The 18,361-nt window shown below is 37.7% G+C and overlaps 1 protein-coding gene across 7 annotated transcripts in view; it reads left to right on the top strand.

Annotated features, from left to right (window-relative positions):
• The window catches only part of FAT1 (FAT atypical cadherin 1), a 114,397-nt gene that overhangs the window by 69,103 nt on the left and 26,933 nt on the right, over positions 1-18,361 (top strand). For 6 of the 7 annotated variants that reach the window (XR_003992281.1, XM_030492285.1, XM_030492286.1 and 3 more), the window contains 5 exons: positions 6,252-6,527; positions 6,747-6,957; positions 9,444-13,511; positions 14,125-14,321; positions 15,797-15,950. Coding sequence is in view for 6 of the 7 variants with exons in the window: in XM_030492285.1 (XP_030348145.1) it covers positions 6,252-6,527; positions 6,747-6,957; positions 9,444-13,511; positions 14,125-14,321; positions 15,797-15,950 (4,906 nt within the window). In the remaining variant the exon portion in view is untranslated. Of the gene's footprint in view, positions 1-6,251; positions 6,528-6,746; positions 6,958-9,443; positions 13,512-14,124; positions 14,322-15,796; positions 15,951-18,361 lie in introns of those variants that run through there. The other variant, XM_032920060.1, reaches the window with a different exon arrangement.

Raw genomic sequence — 18,361 nt, forward strand, 5'->3', positions numbered from 1 at the left:
GGGGATGGGGAGAGAGAAAGAAAACATGAAAGAAATCCAAATCAGCTAAAGAGAATTCCTTTTGCCACGAAAGTGAGAAAGACAGCAAGAGGCTTTCCACACCCACTCTCCCCCCCAACCAAGAATGCAGTCAAAAATGCCACCATGCAGAGTGTATTGGGGTAGCCTGGGGGCTAGTAAAGGCTGAATATGTGGTCTTGATGACTACAGATATTCTATGCAATGTTGCTGCTTATATAGCTGAATTTGTGCAGGCATCCTGAGCTGTCACAGTTCAACCCTAATCTGCTTTGTCTTCTGGAGCAACCAAGAATTGGAAGGTCACAAAAATACTTTAACCCTCACCCCTTCTCTTCCTCTGGGTTATCTGATTCGTTTAGTTCTTGAAGTGCACAGTGTAGCTTTTGTCCAATTTCTTTAAATGAATTTGTTATTTTAGAATTTTGTAAAGCTGAGTGAACAATATCAACATTTACCACAGCAGTCTTCTGCAGAAGAATTGGAGTAGTAGTCTCAAATTTATCTCTCTGCTTTTTGTATGATTTTCTTTTGTGTCTTTCCTCTCTCATCTAGAGCTGGCAGGAGTAGAGATTGTGGTTTCTGTTACAGGCGAGCACAAAGACTTGCTTTGCATTGTCTTCCTTTTTCCCCTGCTTGTGGCATAAGCACAAGTAATTCTGTTGCTGTTTTGAGTCTCACATTACTGTGGTATATAGATCAAGGAGCATGGATTAGTTCAAACTCTGCAATTGTTGATGCATGAAGAGACTCCTGATTTTAACTGATTCTCTTACCTCCCCTGTAACTCTTGGCCCACCCAAATGGACTACTCTGTAAGGTAGCCCTCAGGACTATTGTTGAGAAGATGAGCCTTCAGGGAATTTAAAAATGTTGCTATGAAATCCAAGTTGAAGGTATGTTTTATGGCTGCCAGTGTGTAAATTCCCTTACTCACTGCTGAAACAATGATAATTAAAGTTTGAGTGTTGATGTGGTGTTGGATTCTTCTGAGAGCTGATAAACAGTTAAAATGGAGTGACAGGCAAAAGAAATTCTGCATACTGAGTGCATACATTAGGAACAACAATATACCATACACAGCTTTTAGCTTACAGAATAATTGCTGTAAACATTGGAAACACAGTAAACAATTTAACAGACCTTGATTAGCAGCAGTTTAAATAATTTTACGTTTAATTTGAAAAAGGAAATTACATTTTCAAGACATTGGGGAGGGGGACAAGGAATGAAAATCTTATTATGTAGAAGCAGTGTATTGAATCTGACTTTAAACTAGAAGGCATTTGCTGGCCTCAGGCCATTAACATCTGTAGAGCATTTGACTCTTTCAGGACTTCAGTTAAATAGCTTTTTTGAAAAATACAGCAGTAGTGGGCGTGGAGTCTGTTAGATTTTTGCATGCTTCTAAATGCCAAATGCATCATGCAAAACAAGGACAAACAAATCCCAGGCCTACAGTAGTGGTGTTTGACAGATGATGTTAGAGATTACTAGTGTCACACTAGGAAGGAATATCATTAAAAATAAAAATCAATGTACTTATGTTTTTGTTTTATAATCTTTTTGCCTGAAATAGAAAAGGCTATTGACAGGCTGTAAGTAGCAATATGTGAACTATTGAGTTGCGTTTTTGGGGAAGACAAAAAATAAAAGTCCTGTTTCTAGCTGTAGCCACTTGCAGTCATTGCTAAGTCTATCAATTTTTTTTTTGCCAGAAGTAATACTTAAGATGGTTTAAAGGTAATTGCAGGATTTTACTCTTTGCTGTGCTATTGCAGAATATTTAATCTTGCTTTATGCAAAATTTATATGGATATTATGCTTTGAGAATGAGGGATTGAATATTCTTCATTGGTTAAATGTGCATTTTTGCTTGCCATCACCACACTGCTCCACAGTCATTTTAGAACTGGAATGCAGTTATATTATCTCTGGGTAATATAACTTTTTTGTTTATATGAATGTTTATAAACACATCAATGTAGCTATAATGTAATTATGAATGAAGAGAGGAGGAGATTTTAAACTCCACATAGAATCAGCAAATGAAAAATTAGATTAAAACAATCCAAAGGAACATTATGTTCAAATATTACAAACCGAGTATGTTTTGTCAAAGCACATCTCTCCTTTATAAGCTGCTAGTAATTAATGCTTTCCTATGGAAATTTAGGTTTTACCTATCCATTAATTAATAGATCTCAAGTCCTTCCCCTAAATAATCCTGGACTGCTTTGTTCTCTGTCTGCGTAGCCAGACTGTATTGCTCTCCATGAGATCTGTGAATAGAGAGCAGTTGTGCAACACAGCTCTTGTATAGCTTTGCAAAACGAGTAAAGTTTCTTCAGTTCCAGACCATTTTTGTTTTGGAGATCACATTATGTTCTGGTAATGTCAAACTTTTCTGTAGTGTGCCTCTGTAATATGCGGCTTCTTTCTTAGGAGATAATATTAGTAGATTTCATTTAAATTTAATCTCATGATTTCATTGAGAAATGCTCAGTAGCTGGTTTTATGGTATTATACGTGTTACTTTAGAATAATACAAGCTCTTCATGTATTTTGTTCTCAGGCATGCAAACCCATATTCTTCTGTGTCAGTCTTTAAAATTGCACTTAATACTATTACTTCAGGTGCCTTTCATTTAGTTTGAAGGCCTTAACAATTTACATGAAAATTTGATGCTTTTATATTTAAAAGGAAATTGCACATCTAACACCTGTCACTTAACATTGGTAACAGTCCCTGTCTTGAAAATAGAGCTTCCTTAGTGCATTTATTTAATAGTTTAGATCAGAAGGAGCCTCTGGAGTTCATCTAGTTAAAATTCCTGCTCAAAGTAGCGCAGGCTGCAAAGTTGTATCAAGTTGTTCAGGGAACTTGTCAGTTTCAATGTACCTGGGATGACAGGGCATGGCAGCTTTTCCTTGGACATGCTTTTACGTTAGTGTTTAATGATCCTCCTTGAAAAATATTCTTTTCTTAGGCTTTCTGTATTTTCCCTTATTGGAGCTCAGGAGTGTCGCCTCTTATCCTTTCACTGTGCATCTCTGAGCAGAGTTTGGCGTTCTTTCCAGCAGCACTCCCTTTACACAGTGGATGGAGAGCTTTTAGATCCTCATTGATTTTAGTAGCCCTTCACTGGGTTTAAGTTTGTCAGGATCTCTTTTGGACTGCAGTGCCTAAAACTGTAGTGGATCTACAGTCCTACCAGTGAGTGTCAAATAGAGGGGAATAATTCTTTTCCCCCTACCTGCTGCTCCCCTTATTAAAACAGGCCAGCACGCAGTTAGCCATATTATCAAAAGGGTGCCCATCAATTCACATAATGTTATCCACCAGAGTCTGCAGAGGGGTGTAAAGAAACATTATCAGAGGGGAAATAGGTATGAACTTAAACAGCAGGTTTTATTTAAATCTATAAAATTTGACACTTTCTCTTTTCACTTTCTATTCTGAGTCTATTCTGAGTCTGAAATTAATAGTCTTTTGAGGGTTTGGGAGTTGATTTAAAAAATTGTCAGTGTGTTCATTTTGAAAGCACAGTATCCATTAATTAAGTGTTATAATTGTATATGGTCTTTTAACCTTTTATTTATACAAAAAATATTTCTATAGTTTTATTTGTATTGAGGATTGGGGTTTCCAGGCCCCCACCCCTTTTTTTTTTAAATTTGTTGGCCATCTTCATTTGGTTTCATTTTTCATTTTCAAGAGCAGCAGTGTTCAGTGAGCAGGTGTTTTTACTAAAATGCTGAGTGACTGGCTGCATAGGACTCTTCCATATTTCTTCTTCCAAGATGCATTAAAATGTATTTCATTTATACAGGATTTAAAAAGGAACAAGCAACTGTGCTTATGATAAAAGAATCACATATTTAAGGTCATGTTCTTTTTATTATTGCTGTTCATTTTCCACTTGATTTCATTAGTGAATGTATTTAAAAACTTGACCTAACGTGTGTCGTGGGTCACCTACCATTGATTTTTCTCCCACTAAAAATCAATATTTATTCCAACTCTTTGTTTCCTTTCTTTAATCAGTTTCTAATTCATGACAAAACCAAACTCCTTAGTTTCCATAGCAACATCTTGCAAGGAGTTTATCTATGTGCCAAAGGATTAGTTCATTTCCTATTCCCTCCGTTTTCTGAAAAATCTAATGAATTGTGATAGGCAGCATTTTCCTCTGCAGTTTGTATTTATCCTATCAGACTGTTTCAAACATTGAAAAACTACCGATATTTATGAATATTTCCCTAAATGTACTATGTATTGGATTATGCCTCAGTGACCTGCAACGCCTAGGACTGCCTACTAAAAAAGTTAAAGGTGTGTGTATGCGTGGCTGCAGACACCAGTGTGTGCACACATACACATGTGCCCTCCTCTCCACCCTGACTGGCGTTGTCTGGAGGTGGAGCTCGGTATTATTAACAATGTGTGTTATATTAGGAAGATTATCATGGGCTTTTTCAGTTTTGTGCTTTTTTCTCCTGCAGTCCAGCAGAACCTGGGGGTGGCTCCCATCTTGGTGATTTGTTTCCACTTAACAGTTTATTGCAGCATCACTGCTTTGCAGTGTTTCATTTTTAGTTTGTTTTGTGCAGGGTCGTGCTCCCTATTGTTCTTGGTGAATAAGACTGAGGCAAAATTGTAATCTGGGATGGGCTTTCCTCCTCCTTAATTGCTCTTTATATTTTCTGGTGGCATTGTTTACCAACAGATTGTTTTGAATAAACTTATAAACTTAAATCCCTTTATATTCCTTACCTGGCTTTGTATTCCATAAGTATTCCACATCTGTCATCTCATCTCTGTTCCTGTATTCCATTTTATATGCTTATCTGTTCTTTTAATATTATCCAAGTAAAATTCTCACTGTAAACAGTCTTTCTGGTGGCAGTTATTTCAGATGCCAGAGTAGGCAATATCCCACTTTTTGGGAAGACTCAGTATGACTCCTGTTGATACACTCAACATCTGTTTTTCCTTGGTACAAGTTTTAACATAAGATTTTAGTTTTGCAAGGTTGAAGTTGAGGAAGTTTTCTCTTCCTGTAGCAAAATGCATGGCATTTCTTTATTATTTATCACCATCAGGATTCATCTCATCTGATTTCTACTGCATTATATTTTATCTCTAGACTCTACCAGGTATCCATGGGAAACAATAAGTATCTCCAAAGAGCAATCTAACCCACTTTTGATATTATAAGTACTTTTAAACATGTGTTGATGGCACTTAATTAATTTATACAAAGCAGCTAACCTTTGGGTGGGTAAAAGTGTGGCTGTATGTGCAGCACATAAAGAACTTGAATTTAGCCATGTGTTCTGGGAGCTTTGCTGCCCACCTGCCAGCTCCTCTGCGTTACTGTTACTTGTCTGACATTATCACTGTTGATGGAATAGGATGGTGGCTGGCTGTCTTACCCGTTCTATACAAGAGTTCAATGCTGTGAAGGGCAAGTGGTGTGCAGGGATCTTGTGTGGTGCCAGTGAACATTATGGTTCAGACAAAGAGAGCATTGCCTGTGTAGCACTTAGGTGAACCCAGCTAAATTTCTGTGGGAAAGCACAATTTGAAGCATCAAAGTTAATTTAATTGTAACTTCAGAGAAATTGTGTTGGTGACCACTTACCTATGCTGAGATTGTGCTAAATTGTTGAAGAAGAGTAAACAATACCTGTGGCTCTTTGAAATAATATACTTTTGTGGGAATTCCACAATTTTATATTCTTGCCTAGGCTTGGAAATGTAAGGATCTGAAAGAAGATTGCTTCCACATGAGAGCAAGGGGGAGTACAGTGCATACACTGCCTAGGAAAACATTGCTTAAAATTCCAAGTTTGCACAAATAAAAAGGATTTTTACCCACCCTGGAACCCCTATTGAGAATTTTATCTTTTTTATTAAATTCCAAAATTACTAACGAATTCTTCTTCATTGTGCTTTAGACAAAAATAATTCCCATCAAGGAATCTTACCTAAGGCATTTTTGATCATATAGATTTCTGGTTTGACTTTGGGAAAGGTGAGGCAGATACGAGTTTAGTGAGATTCTTCTTCTCTATACCTCTTAGATCTTATCCCCTCCCTGAAAGAAAAATTGCCTTGAGGTGGAATTATTTCAGTGTTATGGTCTGATTTTTAATAAAATGTCCTCTTTTCATCTCTGTTTCCCAAGTATCATCAATGCTTTCCCCTTTCCATTGTATCATTTCAGGTGTACATCAAAGTTATAGACACAAATAATCACAGGCCACAGTTTTCTGCTTCAAAATATGAAGTTGTTATACCCGAAGACACCATGCCAGAGACAGAAATTCTGCAAGTCAGTGCCACAGACAGAGATGAGAAGAATAAACTGATATATACTATGCAGGGCAGCACTGATCCCATCAGTCTCAAAAAATTTCGTCTGGACCCTGGAACTGGCTCTCTTTATACTTCAGAAAAACTGGATCATGAGACCATGAACCAGCATATTCTTACAATAATGGTAAATACACACGAATTGTCTTCTGTAGCCAGGAACAAACAGATCTTTTTTAATGTCTTTTTAATTTGTCCCCTTAATTAAAGCATCTATTTGTATGTTTAATTTGTGTGCAGTCTTTGTCTCTATGATTGGTATGGGCTAAACCTTGAATTATTACTAGTATTTGATGAGCTACTAAAATAGCAGTGCTAATTACTAGTAATATGCTAACTGTTTCAGGTTCGAGATCAAGATGTCCCTGTAAAGCGTAACTATGCTAGAATCATCATTAATGTTAGTGACACAAATGATCACGCCCCATGGTTCACCAGCTCTTCCTATGAAGGACGCGTGTACGAGTCAGCAGCTGTTGGATCAGCAGTACTCCAGGTTACAGCATTAGATAAGGACAAAGGAAAAAATGCAGAAATTGTGTACTCTATTGAATCAGGTATATTGACTTTCTTAATCTTCGGTTTATTTTGAAACAATGCTTGCTGATACTTTGTTTCAACTGTAGGCATGTTAAAAACAGATATAAAAAAAGAGAGCAGTACAGGTGCACATGTTGTATTCCGTGAGAGGTATTTAAGATACAGCCTCAGAGCATTTAAAAGAAAACTACAATGACAAATATTCATCTCACTCCCTTAGCTATTTGTATTATCCTTTAGATACATTTAGAACATTTTATTAGTAGTAGAAGAAAAAGCTACCTTTAAACCCTTAAGAGGGGTGTGTTCTTTAGAAATTACAGAAGCATTAAAATCAGATCTAAAAAGCATTCTATTTTGGTAATGTAAGCGATGTTTTGTGGCATAGGCAAAGCAAGGATTTCATGAAAAGAGTAAGAGCCTGAGACAAGTGCTTTCATGCTTAGCACAATGCGAAAGAAAGGAGCTCAAAAATAACTTACAAATATCCATATATTTAACCACTAAATAGTCCCAGATTTAAAGTTAAACTCTCAGGAGAGATGTAGCAAGGAAGGGGTTGCTTTGCATTGCTCCCTCTAGCTGATTTTAGATAGTGGGACTGCTATTCTAGCTCAAAATATGTAAGAAATTATTTAATAGCTGATCAATTTGGCATTAAGGCTCCTTTCAGCCTAGAGAAGAGCATTAGATGCTGCTACTTATTTTTAATGTCAGACTATCATTCTGAACTTGCCTATAACAATGCAATTCAAATGATGGCAATTTTGAATGATGTGAAAACAGGATGACATTGACTGAGTTCACTTACCAGATGGAAGTGGGTTTTGGTTCAGTCCATTAAATCTAGATACAAGCCTGACATTACAATGTCCTGAACTATTTAGGCATTATGACTGGAAAAAAAAACATTACTTAAATTGCATTACCTATATGCAGTACTATTTTCAAGGTAGAAAGTAATTTAAAATAAAAATCTCAGTAACAAGCTTAAGAAACATTATTTTAAAGAGAACAGTAGGTTAAAAGTTACTCAGTTAATGTTGCATGCAAAGTAATACGTGCAAATGCTTTTTTATTTTTATATTTTTTATTTGTCAATTGCTTTGTAAAGCATAGGAGTTGTTTATTGTAAAAATTTTTTCCCCTCGAAGGGTTGCTTTGATATGAAAACATACTTAACACTGTATTAAAATGAAGCTGTGATTATGATATTCTGAAGAGGAAAAACGTGTCTCATAAGTTACTTAAAATATATGTTTGTTTTCTGTTATTTGTAGAAACATGACTTTTTTACTAAGCAGGACACTAATGTCCTTTAAACTTTTCTTTTGCCCTTCCCATTTCAGTACTGCTTGTTTTACAAATGCCAAAGCATGGCAAGAAAAAATGGGTATTCTTGCTGTCTAGAGTAAAGTTACACCCTGTTCTCTTCCTTTCATCTAACTTTTTGTGTGACTAAATGTAAGACCTATGAGATTTGTTTTACAGGACTGTGATCTACTCAGTGGTTAAAGCATTATAGTTGATGTCCTAAGCATATGGAAGGAACATTCCTTAAATGTTTGTAATGGCTGCTTAGATTTGTAATGGGATATTCTAAGAATGCCACTGTGTTTAGAGCCTCCACTAAAAAAAAACCAAACCCAAACAAAAAACGACAACCCCACTCTTCTTATTGCTTACTCAGTTCTTAATGAATTTTTTCCATGCTGAGAACCTGGCTTTAGTAATATGATTTTTTAAGGAAGTAAAATGTAAATCTTACCATAATTAGTACACGAGCTGAATATTGTATGCAGTGTAGTTCAGCTATATATTTGAAAATGCAAGGAAAACAAGTGTTTATCAAATGGCAGGTCGTAATCCTCAGCAGGTAGTTTTTTGGGTTTTTTTTCTAATAATATCACAGGGAGTAACTTCCCTGTGTGTTAACAGGAAGCTAGGAGAAAGGTAACTATTGGTCCAATTCAGAAAGTTTAATTTTGAAGCAGTGATTTAAACAATACTTGCATAAGCAATTAAGGTTGCCAAGTATGAATTCATTAAAACACTTTTTTTCAAAGCAGTCTACTTATTTTAGATCATAAAATGTAACTTGTATTGCATTAATGTTAATTTCTGAATATAATTCTCTTTCAGCTTCGGTAGATATTTAATTTGGCTTAAACATGAACTCAATGACAAAGATAATTTGAAGAAACTTGCAAAATACTTGTTACCTTTTTAATTTTTTTAAATGGAAAATTAAACAATTTTTTTGCATTTCAGGGCTTGGATAGTTTTGCTAACTGTTCTATGTAATGTTTCCACAAGTAAGCTTAGAATTAGTGCTAACCCTTGATTACAGAAAACTTTCCAGAGAGGCTAACAAATGTTTGTTAAACAAAACTAAGAAACTTTAATATTCAGTGTTTTCTCTGGTTTAGTATTTAGCTAAATAAGCAATCATCCTTGAAGTTCTGTATACCTCTTTCTTAATTACTTTCTTTTTTTTCCACAGGGAATATTGGAAATTCCTTCTCTTTAGATCCCATTTTGGGTATGATTAAAACTGCAAAGGAATTAGATCGTAGTAACCAGGAAGAATACAACCTGATGGTAAAAGCTGCAGACAAAGGAGATCCTCCAATGAGTGAAGTGACCTCTCTACGTATATTTGTCACGGTTTCTGATAATGCCTCACCAAAATTCACAGCCAAAGAATATTCTGCAGAAATCAGTGAAAGTGCCAGCGTCGGTAGTTTTGTTGGAATGGTTACAGCATACAGTCAGTCTTCTGTAGTCTATGAAATAAAAGATGGAAATATAGGTGATGCCTTTGCTATCAATCCAAACTCAGGTGTCATTGTTTCTCAGAAGGTACTTGATTTTGAAACTTTGCCTGTTTACACTCTAACTGTGCAAGGAACAAACATGGCTGGCTTGTCCACTAATGCAACAGTTTTGGTACATCTTCGGGATGAGAATGACAATACACCAGTTTTTATGCAGGCTGAATATACAGGACTCATCAGTGAATCAGCTTCAATTAACAGTGTGGTTCTGACTGACAAGAATATCCCATTAGTAATTCGAGCTACAGATGCTGATAAAGAATCTAATGCCTTGCTTGTTTATCAAATTGTTGAACCATCTGTCCGCAAGTATTTTGCCATTGATTCTAGCACTGGTGCCATTTGGACAGTAATGAGTCTGGACTATGAGGAGACAAATATTTTCCACTTTTCAGTGCAAGTACATGATATGGGGATACCACATTTATATGCAGAATACACAGCTAATGTTACTATTTATGTAATTGACATCAATGACTGTCCTCCTGTGTTTTCAAGAGAGTTGTACGAGACATCTATTTTGGTTCCAACCTATAAAGGTGTGGAAGTCATCAGCGTAAATGCCACTGATGCTGATTCGGGCATTTTTTCACAATTAATTTATTCCATTATTGAAGGCAACATTGGAGAAAAATTTTCAATAAACCCTAAGACTGGAGGTATAACAGTGCAAAATACAACTCAGTTAAGAAGCAGATATGAATTAACAGTGAGAGCATCTGATGGCAGATTTGCAAGCACTGCATCTGTAAAAGTTAATGTGAAAGAAAGCAAGGCAAGCCAGCTGAAGTTCACACAGAGTTCTTACTCTGCAACAGTGCAGGAGAATTCCACAGAGGCAAAAACAATAGCTGTTGTTACTGCTATAGGAAATCAAATAAATGAGCCTTTGTTTTACCATATTCTAAATCTAGACAGCAGATTTAAAATAAGCCCAACTTCTGGAGCCCTTTCAACAACAGGAATACCATTTGATCGTGAACAGCAAGAATCTTTTGATGTGGTCATAGAAGTGACAGAGGAATACAGACCATCAGTTGTTGCACACATTGTAGTTAAAGTCACAGTGGAAGATGTGAATGATAATGCTCCATTTTTTGTCAATCTTCCGTATTATGCTGTTGTTAAAGTAGACTCTGAAGTAGGCCGTGTTATTCAGCATGTCACTGCAGTAGATAAAGATGCAGGTAGAAATGGAGAGGTGCATTATTATCTCAAAGAACATCATGAGCATTTCCAAATTGATCCCACTGGTGAAATCTCCCTGAAGAAGAAGTTTGAACCAGATACACTAAACAAGGAGTATCTGGTCACAGTAGTGGCAAAAGATGAAGGAGACCCTGCGTTTTCTTCTGAAGTTACAGTCCCAATTACAGTTATGAGTAAAGCTATGCCAGTTTTCGAAAAGCCTTTCTACACTGCAGAGATACCAGAAAACATTCACCTCCATAGTCCTGTGGTACATGTACAAGCAAACAGCCCAGAAGGACTTAAGGTGTTTTACAGCATCACAGGTGGAGATCCTTTCAATCAGTTCACTATCAACTTCAACACTGGAGTTATAAATGTCGTTGCCCTTCTTGACTTTGAGTCTCATCCAGCCTACAAACTGAGTATTCGAGCAACAGACTCCTTAACAGGGGCACATGCTGATGTGTTTGTAGACATAATAGTGGAAGACATCAATGATAATCCTCCTGTGTTTACAGAGCAAACTTACACTGCAACCCTTTCTGAGGCCTCTGTCATTGGAACATCTGTTGTACAAGTGAGCGCCACAGATGCTGATTCTGGAACAAACAGGGGGATTTGCTATCACTTGGTTGAGGATAATAGTGAAAGTCATGACTACTTCCATATAGATAGCAGCACTGGGCTCATTCTTACAGCAAGAACTTTGGACTATGAACAAATTAAACAACACAAGTTACTAATAAGGGCCATAGATGGTGGCATGCTGCCCTTGAGCAGTGATACCATTGTAACTGTTGATGTAACTGATCTCAATGATAACCCCCCTGTTTTTAACCAGTTGCTTTATGAAGCTAAAATTAGTGAACTGGCTCCCCGAGGGCATTTTGTGACATGTGTGCAAGCATCAGATGCAGATAGTTCGGATGTTGACAAGCTGGAGTACTCCATTCTGACAGGCAATGACCAGAAGAATTTTGTAATTAATAGTAAAACTGGCATTATCACCATATCAAACCTACGCAGACAGACGCTAAAGTCACATTATAATCTTAATGTGTCTGTTTCTGATGGGGTCTTCAGAAGCTCAGCCCGAGTCTATGTAACTGTAACCAGTGCCAATATGCACAGTCCCGTTTTCAGCCAGAATGAGTATGAGGTGGAACTAGCTGAAAATGCTCCATTGCATACTTCAGTGACTGAAGTTAAAGCAACTGATGAAGATTCTGGTACATATGGCCACATCACTTACCATATTGTGAATGACTTTGCCAAAGACAGGTTTTATGCAAATGACAGAGGGCAGATATTTACCTCCAAAAAGCTTGACCGTGAAACACAAGCAGAAAAAGTAATTGCCATTAGTTTAATGGCCAAAGATTCAGGAGGAAAAGTTGCTTTCTGTACTGTTAATGTAATACTTACAGATGTCAATGATAACACTCCTCAATTCCGAGCAGCAGAGTATGAAGTAAGTATTGGATCTGATGTTCCACGGGGTACTTCTGTCATTAAAGTCTGGGCATCCGACGCTGATGAGGGTACAAATGCAGATATCACATATGCTATTGAAGCAGAGTCTGAAAATGTTAAAGAGAATTTAGAAATTGACTCATTGTCTGGCATAATTACTACAAAAGAAAGCTTAATTGGTTTAGAAAATGAGTTTCTGACCTTCTTTGTTAGAGCAGTTGATGGTGGATCCCCCAAAAAAGTGTCAGTTGTTCCTGTCTATGCTAGAATACTCCCACCAGAAGTGCCTCTTCCAAAATTTTCAGAGCCATTTTATTCTTACACAGTTTCTGAGGACATTCCAATTGGAACTGAGATAGATGTTATCAAAGCAGAGCATAATCAGACTTTAGTATATAGTCTGATTAAAGGGAACACCCCTGAAAGCAATAGAGATGCTTTTTTTGTGATTGACCGACAGACTGGAGAGTTGAAACTTGACAAGAATCTTGATCATGAAACAACTAAATGGTACCAGTTCTCAGTTCAAGCACAATATGCAAATGAAGATTATAATATTGTTTCCTCAGTAGAGGTAAGTATTCAGGTAAAAGATACAAATGATAACAGACCGATTTTGGAGTCCAATCCTTATGAAGCATTCATCGTAGAAAACATGCCAGCTGGAACAAAAGTCATCCAGGTTAAAGGAACAGACTTGGATTCAGGACTCAATGGGCAGGTTACTTACAGCTTGGATCCTTCTCAAGAACTAGACATTTTAGAGTCTTTTGCTATAAACATGGAAACTGGCTGGATTACCACTCTAAAAGAACTTGATCATGAGAAACAAGACAAATACAAAGTCACAGTGGTTGCATCTGATCGGGGTGAAAAAGTTCAACTGTCTTCTATGGCTGTGGTTGAAGTTACTGTTACAGATGTGAATGACAATCCACCACGCTTTACTGCAGAGATATATAAAGGAACAGTCAGTGAGGATGACCCTCCTGATGGGGTAATTGCTATCTTGAGTTCGACTGATGCTGATACAGAAGAAGCCAATAGACAAGTCTTCTATTACATTACAGGTAAATCTTTTTGAGTAATGTCAGAATAATCATTTGAGTGGTCCTGGAATGATGTGAGATAGAACTTAATCTTTCAAATTATTGAAAAGTATTTGAAACCATAGAGCTGCAAAGAAAAATGATCTGTGTCTTAATATGAACATTAGAAACTTCAGGGAGGGAAAAGAGTTTTAAAAAAGAGATCTTTGGCTTTCCATTTCATGTGTGCCTTGCTTAAAATGCCTTCCTACATTTGTTGTTTACTTATATATCAAATTTTATTTTAGAAATAGACTTAAATTAGTGATGAGTTAATTAATGAAAGAAATTTCACAAAATAATAGCTATTAATTTCCAATGGAGTTTTTTATTAGTTTGTTATTTAGCATATGTCTAGATACAACGTTATCTATAATGCTGCATTACTTTCTACATGGATTTTTGTAGATTCTGTTGGCCACAGTTAAATTTCTTGTATGAGCATCTACTAGCTATTTCTACTTGGAAAATGAAGCTATTTCCCTATAATGCCACAGAGAGTGTTGCTTTTTTCCCTCTGTAACTATAACTTAGTGTTGATCTAGTAATAGTAGCAATTTCTCTCTTTAATTAAATGTTTCTGTTTGTATTTCAGGAGGTGATCCCTTGGGACAGTTTGCTATTGAAAATATGCAGAATGAATGGAAGGTCTATGTCAAAAAACCCTTAGACAGGGAAGAAAAGGATAATTACCTTCTAAATATTACAGCTACCGATGGGACCTTTGCAACTAAAGCTGTGGTGGAGGTTAAAGTCCTTGATGCTAATGATAATAGCCCTGTTTGCGAAAAGGTAGGCACAGTCTTGTATCTTCGTGTCCAGCTGCTTCGATACATAAAATCTGAAATTCTTCTGAAATTGCTTTTCAGGAGACTGACAAATAGCAATTCCTTTTATGTTGGTAACAGAAATTTGGACTATTAAGATGGAATACTGTCGAAGAAAAGTTACTTCATGGACAGGTTTCCTAAATAAAAATGCAAATACAATTCATTGATGTATTTTTAACACTTAATGGGTATTTGAAGAGTATAAGGAGAGCTATGGTACATTTCTCATGTGTTAATGCATACTTTTCCAAAAGGAATTGTTTTAAGCTGCAGCCATAATAGTGCATATGCTCTATTTTCTGACGGAAGCGAAGTCTCAAGGCTGTAACCATCACGTAGTTGAGGTATTTGTGCATTTCGTGTGATAAAATAGTTGAAAAGACTGGAATATTATTCTGCAGTTGCACTCAACGGCACCAAAAATCTGTAATCCATAAATGTTTTCTTATTACAAAGCTATCTACCATAGCAGATTTGATAGTCTGCAAAAATGGACACGAAAAAGAAGGGGGAAAAAAACCAAACCAAACAAAACAAAACAAACCCAACAACAAATCAAAAAACCAAAAAAACCAAAAAACAAAACAGAAAGATGGGCTCGTGTGAAATGTTTAATTGCCTCATGAGAAACCCCTGGTTTTTCATAGTCAGCTTTTTGGTTTTTTACTTTAGCATATGTGGACTTTTCATAGCCATCTTGTTGAAAACAGATTTCATGTTACCAGGTGGAAATCTTTTCTTGTTTTGGGAAGCATCAAGTATACAGGGAGCATTTGAGTCTTTCTCTTAGTTGATGTTTGTGTTGGTTACTTCTGTATAAACAACCACAGTTATATAGACTGGTATGTCAGTAGTTTTAGACTTTTTCCTTTGTTAATATTGGTGTTATAAGGCTCAGTCCTTCTTATTTAGTGCACATCCCTGACATGGATGAGCTGTAAGAGTGCATAGTGTCTTTAAATTCTGCGTGGATTTTTTTCTCAGTTTTAATTAAACTGGAAACTTTTTATTCCATGCCATTACAAAAAACAGCAGGTATCAATTCTTCTAGATTGAGTCAGACCTAGAAAAGATGATTTACCAGAAAAGAAAAAAATGAAGTTACCAAAAATTTATAACTCCTGTTATGGGAATGCATTTAATTATCAGTTAATCAGTTACAAGTGTTTAGAGTTCTTAGCTATGCAGTGATACTCAAGAATCCCTATGGTTGCAGTATTAATTACCTTTATGAATAACCTAACAAATGTGAGCTAATTAAGTAGAAAATCAGAATTTCTTTTCATTTTCAGGTATTTAATCCTCAGGTTTACTTCGTATGTTACCAGACACTCAAATAGGATATTATCTCATCTCTCTTTCCTTTTTCCCCATCCCTTTCCAAGCTCTACTTACTTCATATGTTTAGTCTTTCAATGTAACTTTACAATCTTGCAGGCTTTATACACTGATTCTGTTCCTGAGGATGCACTTCCTGGCAAACTGATAATGCAGGTATCTGCTACAGACGCAGATATTCGTTCCAATGCAGAAATTACTTACACACTGCATGGCACAGGAGCAGAAAAATTCAGACTCGCTCCAGACACAGGTAACAATACTTTATACACTATGCAAAATTCCAATCATCACCTTATTTTATAAAATGTTTTACATTAAGACATACATAAATGTCAGTACTTTAAGCTTTCCAGTAAGGGCTAGTTTATTATATAACTGTTTGAAATGTTTCTACTACACAAATTCTAATAATATATTGAATAGGACTTGAGGAAAAAACGAGCATTTTAATATCTGAGGAACTAAAGAGTAAATGTGGTAATTGTTCTAAAACCAGAAGCTTCCATGCTGAAGTGACTGGAGTTAATGTATGCTATAAATTTTGTACTTTTTATATTCATTGTGTATTCAGTATATATTCAGTAGTAGCAGTAATGGTTTATAATTGAAAATATCTTCATTCAGATTCCCTTTGCCAGCATTTGGTTTGGCATATTAAATGGGACGAGGTTAGATGGAACAACAAATTTCCTTTTCATACTAAACACCAAAAGTGCCTCCAGTTTTAGAAGCATTATATCATAGAATCATAGAATTGTAAGGGTTGGAAAGGACCTTAAGATCATCTAGTTCCAGCCCCCCTGCCATGGGCAGGGCCACCTCGCACTAAACCATGTGGCCCAAGGCTCTGTCCAGCCTGGCCGTGAACACCACCAGGGTTGGAGCATCCACAACCTCCCTGGGCAACCCATTCCAGTGCTTCACCACCCTCACTGTAAAGAACTTCCTCCTTATATCTAATCTAAACTTCCCCTGTTTAAGTTGGAAGCCATTACCCCTTGTCCTACCACTACAATCCCTAAGGAAGAGTCCTTCCCCAGCATCCTTATAGACTCCCTTCAGACCTCATAGGCTGCTATGAGGTCTCCATGCAGCCTTCTCTTCTCCAGGCTGAACAGCCCCAACTCTCTCAACCTGCCTTCATACTGGAGGTGCTCCAGCCCTCTTATCATCCTCGTGGCCCTCCTCTGGACTTGCTCCAACAGCTCCATGTCGTTTTTATGTTGAGGACACCAGAACTGTACTCAGTACTCCAAGTGAGGTCTCACAAGAGCAGAGTAGAGGGGCAGGATCACCTCCTTTGACCTGCTGGTCACGCTTCTTTTGATGCAGCCCAGGATACGGTTGGCTTTCTGGGCTGCAAGCGCACACCGTAGCTGGCTCATGTTAAGCTTCTCATCAACCAACACCCCCAAGTCCTTCTCTGCAGGGCTGCTCTGAATCTCTTCTCCACCCAACCTGTAGCAGTGCCTGGGATTGCCCCGACCCAGGTGTAGGACCTTACACTTGGCTTGGTTAAACTTCATAAGGTTGGCATTGGCCCACCTCACAAGTGTGTCAAGGTCCCTCTGGATGGCATCCCCTCCCTCCAGCATATCAACCAAACCACACAGCTTGGTGTCATCGGCAAACTTGCTGAGGGCGCACTCAATCCCACTGTCCATGTCGCCGACAAAGATGTTGAACAGGACCAGTCCCAACACCGATCCCTGAGAGACACCACTCGTTACAGGTTTCCAACTGGACATCGAGCCATTTACCACAACTGTTTGTGTGCGGCCTTTGAGCCAGTTCTTTATCCACCGAGTGGTCCATCTATCAAATTGATGTCTCTCCAATTTAGAGACAAGGATGTCGTGCAGTACAGTGTGGAACGCTTTGCACAAATCGAGGTAGATGACGTCAACTGCTCTGCCCCTGTCCATCAGTTCCGTGGCTCCATCATAGAAGGCCACCAAATTGGTCAGGCAGGATTTCCCCTTAGTGAAGCCATGTTGGCTGTCACCAACCACCTCGTTGTTTTTCATGTGCCTTAGCATGTTTTCCAGGAGAAACTATTCCAAGATTTTGCCAGGCACAGAGGTGAGGCTGACTGGTCTGTAGTTCCCCGGGTCTTCCACCTTCCCCTTCTTGAAAATGGGGGTTATATTACCCTTCTTCCAGTCATCGGGAACTTCACCTGGCTGCCAGGATTTTTCGAATGTGATGGACAGTGGTTTAGCAACTTCATTCGCCAGCTCCTTCAGGACCCGTGGATGGATTTCATTAGGTCCCAGGGACTTGTGTACATTCAGGTTCTTAAGATGGTCTCAAATCTGATCCTCTGCTACAGTGGGCCTAAGGTCTTCATTTTCACAGTCCCTGCATCTGCTTTCCAAGACTTTCATGGTGTGGTCAGAGCATTTGCTAGTGAAGACTGAGGCAAAGAAGTCATTAAGAACCTCAGTCTTCTCCAAATCCATGGTAGCCAGTTCTCCTGATAGCTTCTGGAGAGGGCCCACATTGTCCCTAGTCTGTCTTTTATTTGCTACATATCTATAGAATCCTTTCCTGTTATCTTTCACATCCCTTGCCAAGCTTAATTCTAGCTGGGCCTTAGCTTTCCTAACCTGGTCCCTAGCTTCTCGGGCAATGCTCCTATATTCTTCCCAGGCCACCTGT

The sequence above is a fragment of the Strigops habroptila genome, chromosome 7 (genome assembly GCF_004027225.2).
Source record: "Strigops habroptila isolate Jane chromosome 7, bStrHab1.2.pri, whole genome shotgun sequence".
NCBI classification, from domain to species: Eukaryota; Metazoa; Chordata; class Aves; order Psittaciformes; family Psittacidae; genus Strigops; species Strigops habroptila.